Source organism: Sinohyriopsis cumingii, chromosome 4 (genome assembly GCF_028554795.1).
Source record: "Sinohyriopsis cumingii isolate HCF-2022 chromosome 4, ASM2855479v2, whole genome shotgun sequence".
NCBI classification, from domain to species: Eukaryota; Metazoa; Mollusca; class Bivalvia; order Unionida; family Unionidae; genus Sinohyriopsis; species Sinohyriopsis cumingii.
The window spans coordinates 83,611,123-83,618,460 of record NC_142964.1 but is presented as its reverse complement, the minus strand read 5'-3'; the positions used below and the strand labels follow the sequence as shown (position 1 = coordinate 83,618,460).

Below are 7,338 nucleotides of genomic sequence, written 5' to 3'. Positions count from 1 at the left end.
TTTGCATATTTTGGGTGGGGTGGCGTAGGGTGGGGTATTTTATTCCGATCATTTGCGGCTAGGTCCAAATATGTTCCAATTAATTGCAATCTATGTGTGATCCATACAGTTTTCTTCCTCTTGGTCCTACTGCCGGAAGTGCTTGACTAGGCCTCTTTTTATTGGAATGTGATTACAAAATGATCTTCAAATATGATTACTCTAATCAATTACTAGGGTGTGAAAAGCATGTAAGAGTTTGGATAAGTGTCTTTATCAGGAAACGGTCAAAATGATAAATAGTCAATCCTAAGATCACGTAAATTTAAAAAGAAATCGCAGATATATCACACTTGCACTTCAAATTGAGAAACATACAAACTTTCCAAACTGAGACTAATAAAAAGTAAGCCTTTCTAATCATAATATAACTATTACATTATGAAAATGTTACATCGCATTGAATATGTAAACCCTGAGGCACGTCACTTGAGTTGTACATCATAGCCATGTATATATACATACACTGACATTTTTTCCTTATCAATAAAAAGTAAACACCATTGTATATGGAGCAAGTGAGGAATAGCCTCAATGTATCTTTTAAAATGTTATAATGGGCGGTATACCCTCTAGATCGGCGTTCGTGTCCATTGCATACACTACAATTTCTGCATCACTGTTCACCACGTAGGAATCTGAAAGCAGCATTGATGAGAGTAGCTATTTGCCATTTTGCACCGTTGTGTTCTTTGATCAGTTTCATGGACTTGCAGAGAATACTGTAGGCATTCGTTAATCTCCCATCTTGTGTCAGACAGTAAGCCAAAAGGTTAAGAGCGGTGTTCTTATACACAAGATGCTCATATCCGACGACATAGATCATGTTGTCCAGAGCAGCGTTCTTGTGTGACCTGTTGTTCTGTCGCTGATAACATAGGAATTCAAGGAAACAGAGATACACTTTCGGGTCAACACGTACACATTTTCGCAAGTGTTGTTCAAGTGGACTGCCTTGATCTGACTCTGTAAAAACAGAACAACTCTGGGATTAGTGCTTTAGGAATGCAATTAATCTCTGAAGGGTGATAGTTTACCGGCAAGGCGAGGTATTGACTTATTAGTTGTGTTCTTGATAAGTTTTCACTTAATATTGCTTGAACTGTGTGATGAGATATAAATTCTATTTCCGATATTTTGTAGTTGTAATTTTTTTGTATTTCAGTGCACACATCCTTTAACATGTCAAGGTTGTCCTGGATCAAATAAAATGCAGCCACCTTCAGTTTTCCAGATGCAACATCGGACGAGGATCCCCATAGGAGAAGCGCGTGTGCCATATGTAGACCATGCTGGTCAGGGGTTTCCAAAGAAAGACTTTTAGATGCTAGTTTGGAACCTATAACGGAACAATGAAATTTCCACAATATACTCTTTATTTCCCGTCGTGGTTCATGAGAGGGAAAATGCCTATCCAATTCATGGGGCTCAACAATCAAATCATTTGCAACATCCATTAATACAGCTATATCTAGGTGGGAAAACAGATTCACGACTGAGGTCATCAGAATTTGTGGGATATCTTGACTTTGTAATTCAAGTTCCATGAGAGGAATCTGACACGACCTCACCAGATTCTGTCCAATGTTGTCATATTATATCCCTACCAGGTATCTACCCTCCTGTCTCAGCAGATTGCCAAGAACATCGAGCAGCTGACCCTGCACATGGCCATACACTTTACACTGGAACATATTTTCTTCTGGAATAAAGTAATTGGGGCAGATTTTACTTTCAGTCCAGTTGTACAGCAGTCTCAAACACAGTTCAACACATAGCAGTAGATTGTCAGGTTGCCACATGGTTATCGGTGTGTTTTCAATGAGGTAAAATACACATGTTTTGCAATGATAGCTGCTCAGTGCATCATCACCTACAACTGGTTTTATAAAACTTTTTTTAGTCATTTTCAATAGAATATAGCACTTATATTGTGTTGAATTAAATAGTCACACGAGAAGCTTTTCCCCATAGGAAATAGATAATCGCCATTCCAGGTGTTTTTCTTGGCTAAGTTTATGACCTACTGGAACCAGCAGTGCGCCCATCTCCTGAATGAGACCAATCGTTTCATGTGATGGCCAGTTGTGCCGTCTGTTCCTTGTTAACCACCGAGAAGCCTGGTCTGGCCAGGCATGGAGTAGCATTCCAAACACAGTGTCAAATGCGAATTGTGGGTACAAAATTGTTTGAGCAGGACCGTGGTACTCATCAGCATCAGAGTTTAGGTTATCATTGCAGAAAACAGATCGACCATATCTATCTAAATGAAAAAGATCATCATGTTGATTATATACATTCCATGGTTGATGACTATTTACCCTCTGTAACTTTACATACCCTGGAGGGGTGTTTTCATCATGTACTATAAGGACTGTTGGAATACCAGGCATCCAGCTTTCAAGATCCTTTATAACTCTTAATTCCATAAAATGGACACAATATACGTCTGATTGTAGGCCATGTGTCGTAGTTGCCTCTGCCTGACTCCCCAAAACATGAAATCCTAAGGAATATCTCCCATGGGTCAGCTCCTGTGATTATATCCACATATTTATTCTCTTCCAACGAATATTCTCCCCTAGTCCGAATGTATCGAGAACTCTATTCATCCTCAAGGACACTTGTTTGTAGTATTCAGGAATGTTCGAAGTCATCTTTTTGTGTGCTTTTTGTCAGTATCTAAAGTAAAGGTGTATACATTAAATGTTTTGATATGTGTAGCTGACTGAGTTCAATTTCATACATTTTTCTGATTAAATTTAAGTTATTTTTAAAAACAAATCTGTTCTTTTGGTGCTGAAAAGACTTATGGGTACAGAAACAGGATACGGACCATCTCAACGTTTCTGTTTATGCGACATTAGTGCCTAAACATAGCTATTACAATTATTCTTATTATGCCAATTATTCCTATCGCACCAAACAATTTTTAATAATTCTTCCTTTGAGACAAAGAAAAAATATAATAAAAGAAAGGTTATAGAAATGTATTATTAATTATAATATAACTCGAGCACAGATCTTATTTCTTTAAGAGATTAAGTTTGAACACCTAGAAAACTAACTTAGATGTTAAATAAATGGGTTGTAAAGAAGTACATAAAAACAACACCAGAAATAAAAATTTTAATTAAAACGATACAATATATCATATCATAAAAAGAAACCTGATATCGTTAACCGGGACAGCAGCACTTAACTTGTCTTTGTGGATTACAAATTTTAGTTCTGCGAAAACACATTATTCCAGGGGAAAGATGTATTACCCATATACGTATTAGTAAAGGATAACAAAACAGATTGCTCAATTTGTAATCTTCACGATAGTTACTTTATTAACGAGACAATACATACCTATTTACTAAAGCCATTTTCACATGTATATAGTACACAAGCGACACGATGAAACCTCAGATCGTGCATGTGCAACAAGTGAATCATTATATCGTGATAGACTTACAACGTCAGTGAATACTGAAGTCTTGCACGACTGTTTGATGTTGATGCATTAGTCATATTTTATACAGATGATGAGTAATGCGGAAAATCAGTGTCATCGATATGTATTGTTTACAAAAGCAGACTTGTTTTCAGTTTTTTTAGGGAGTGATAACATATAATGACTTCTGTTTTTTATGTTAATGACTCAACGGAAGTTTTGTCGAAAACAAGCTAATTTTCTCTCTCTAATACTTATCCAGTGATTAAAATAATGTGTACAAAACAAGCACGCCGAAGAAGTTAGAACGAGAAGTTACCCATTTGACATTCAGGTTGATATTTTAATATTTCAGATGGTGTTTAAAATGCGTTCCGAAAATATTCATCAATGTTTCAGAACCCTAATGACCTGTACAATTTCGACTGAAGTAATATAGGTGTAAATTAAGGTGTGGTGTAACTCAAGAAAACAAGGTGTGGTGTTTAATGCAACGAACCCTTTGTTGCTGAGATACGAAAGAAGTGCTGATACATTTTACTTCCAACTAATCATCAAAATTATGTTGCCCAACTTACTCTTTTATCCAAGTTAACCATTTAATGCTAAATTTCCTGTAATATTTCCCTTATAATTGAACGAACTGTATTTGTATAACCTTCCGATTCCTCATTGATGTTTTCTGAGACTAACATATATAATGTCCTTGATTTTATATAAATGCAGTTCACATCATATTAACACATTTTTTCCGTTAGATTGAAATATATAGCCTCTTTGTCTGGTATATAATTGGTACCATACAACAACTATTCGTGTGTAACTTGATATTTGCAAAGAAAATTAATGAAAAAGTGTACATTTACATTCACGCATCAAAGCTTCTGGGGTACCTTTTCTGTCAAGCTGACGCGAACGATCGATGTAATGGAGGGGGTACACATTTAGGTGGAAGGAGAGAGGTTGGTCAAAGGTTTAAAACTATTTTCGTATTCACCTGATGCTTTCTGTACTATATCAGAACGGAGAAAATATATTACCAAGTTTTGTGCGATTCCACACCCAGAAGTACGCATGATGGATGGACGCAGTGGCAAAATGTACGCTTTCTGGTTGCCTTAACGGAGGTTTTTTAAAGTATACGAGGAGCTTCTTTGGGAAATAATCAATAATCATGATAAACATCATAATAATTATTTCTTACTTTCAAAAATAATTCGATTCAAGGACAGTTTAGGATGTAAAGAAAAAAATTCACATTTTCTAATAACCTTACAATTTTTTTATCCTATTGAACGAGCGAGTTTTCTTTTCTCTGTAAGGGTAATAACTTGTACATGGAAAGTATGTAGTGATCTCTTGCGAATGAATAGTACCAGCCAGTGGGAATAAATAGAACAGTCAATCTTGGCAATTTCTATGTCACAACAATTATTTTTCAGTTCCACAGACTCATGAGAAAAAAAAATTAAAATCGAATCTTCTTGGGTCTTATTCTTCAACTTATAAAGGCTTTCTTGAATGTTCTACAGAACTGGACTCTGAAGTTGAAGTTGTATAGTTTCGAAATTCAGAAAACATGGAATTTGGCACAGACAATGAGAAATTGCTGACAGAAGCCATTGAACATGTCATTACAGAGGCAACGTGATCTCTGGGTATAAAGCACCTCAAAAATAGTCACTACTTACAAAACAAAGTTGGGGTGGAAAAAAGAACGTCAATTTTATACGAACTCTCCTTTTTGAAGCTGGCGGTATTACAGATGCAGAAACGACGATTGATTCTGAAAGTCGTGCAGATAATTTGAATAATAGTGTAAGGGAAACTATCCTGTCTTTGCCGAATATTTGCAGACCAACCTTAAACAGTGACTCAAAATGTACGTCTTTCAATTAAATAGAAGAAATCGCTACAACAAACTCTGGACCAATAATAATGCAGAGTCAGTGAATAATATACTTAAAATTTCCGTTAATAAACAGCCAAAATACGCAGGAGCTCATTCAGAAATTGTACAGTGTAAAATGAATTACTCTTTGTTAGGAACTATCGGAGCGCTCTGCACGAAAGTGAACATTATCACCTCGCAACACCTAAACACCATTGTTCAGTTCATGAAACAGTGTCGATGTGCAAATCGGAGGAAGACGAGATAAAGATTTTTCAAAATTTCATGTCCAATAGCGAACACCAAACGAAAGCACCTTACATTCAATCAAGCGACGGAAAATACTCTACTAGACACGAAGCAAAGGGAACAGCTAAAACGCCAGGCAACGAAAGCGACCGATGAATAAAAGAGCAAATAAAAGATTTGTATATAATGTATTTAGTTTAATTCTGTGACTGCATTAAAAGCAAGTAGCAATACCTTCATGGGCATTATTAAATTCCAAATACTGAGGCTTGGCAGGTTTCGTAAAAACTATCATGATTTTCATGATTATATTTTCTGCTTTTTTTTTTTATAAAAACATGTGAGGCGTTTAATTATATACGATCTCAAATGGGTAATGATTTAATATTAAATTTATGAAACGAGTTGAATAATGTCCAGCTTTTGCGAGCCTTGTCGAGCAAAAGCTGGACATTATTCAACGGAATTCATAGATTTAATATTGAACCATTACCCATTGGAGATCCATTTTATCACGTGGTTATTATTTCAGTGCAAATTATTTAGATAGAAAGAAGAACGAATAATTTCGTTTATTCTGACGGACGTTGCACCTTTCATTTGCTGTGTGTAAAAAAGAATCACAAACAAAATTGAACTAGTATTAACGTTTAATAGTAGAGCATTCTTTTCTTGCAATCTATAAGTCAATGAACAAGTGTCCTTCCGAATAAACAGAACATTTTACACAAACAAAATCATTTTTCAACCAAATGACACATGCACGTGATGTCACATTGTTTGACGCAGCAGTAGACGGTCCATGATTACGTAACCTAACATGTCACTTTCATAACTAAAGATTACATTGTTGCAATATTCATTTCAAAGGAGGTTTCCTGGATGCAGAAATTCCCATATTTACTGTAATGTATTAGTGACCGGATATTTGCAGTATTTGACTCGGAACAGCAGACTATCGAATATGTAAACAAATTTCATTTTGAGGCGAAATTGCATCACATATTTGCAGCGTAAATATGCAGTGGTTGGATAAACTTCTGACAGTTTTGGAGACCGGTTTATTTTCACGTTCTTCTGTGAACAGAGGTGAATTTATTTACTTCTGTAAGTTAACAATTGAACCACGCTTGTAAATAAGGTGGATTCCATGCTTCATGTTTACCGCCCTCCTCCAACCCGAACGTACACATTCACTATCAACTGAACAATATACTTAGTTTTACTTCTTGTTCTTGTTGTTGTTCTTGTCTTGGGGTCTGAGCCATTATTCCTGTTATGATATGTTATAGATGACAAAACAAGCCCCTGCGGTCATAAATTGGCCATATTAAGACAGATAAGACCATTCCCCCCCCCCCCCCAATTCCTTTTGTGAATCGAATTTAAAAAAATGTCGGTCAAAATGTTCAGTGATAACTAAACATTCCCGAAGGCGGGGTTAAAAATGTTTTTCCACGATCGCAGACAATCAGTAAAGAGGATACTGCACAATAATTTGATGGGCTTATTTGGACCAATGAGAATCACAAAGTGAAATGTTCACATGTTATAATATCAATACTATGAAACTGCACACACTATAGGCAAAGTGTACCGACTATGTGATAAAAAAACCCAATATATTTATGTTGATACAAAGTTATTTATGTTATTGGTTAAACTTCTTTTAACAATAATATTTATTGAGACATTTGTCTACAACATGTAGAAAAGA

General features: G+C 35.7%; 1 protein-coding gene across 1 annotated transcript; it reads right to left on the bottom strand.

Moving 5' to 3' along the window:
* Positions 1 to 262: 262 nt before the first annotated feature.
* LOC149801564 (uncharacterized) lies at positions 263 to 4,080 on the bottom strand. Its single transcript, XM_089956812.1, has 3 exons — positions 4,060 to 4,080; positions 1,995 to 2,573; positions 263 to 1,024 (listed from the first exon to the last, which is right to left on the bottom strand). The coding sequence occupies exons 1-3, from the start codon at positions 4,078 to 4,080 to the stop codon at positions 656 to 658; spliced, it is 969 nt and encodes a 322-aa protein (XP_089812938.1). The 3' UTR covers positions 263 to 655.
* Positions 4,081 to 7,338: the final 3,258 nt, after the last annotated feature.

Excerpts from the sequence above, each read along its gene's own strand:
- LOC149801564 (XM_089956812.1), bottom strand. The coding sequence starts at position 4,080 with ATGGTTAACTTGGATAAAAGA. Across the intron at positions 2,574-4,059 it reads TGGTTAACTTGGATAAAAGA|GAGCTGACCCATGGGAGATA; the intron begins GTAAGTTGGGCA and ends ATATAATCACAG. Across the intron at positions 1,025-1,994 it reads CCTATGGGGAAAAGCTTCTC|AGTTGTTCTGTTTTTACAGA; the intron begins GTGTGACTATTT and ends CACTAATCCCAG.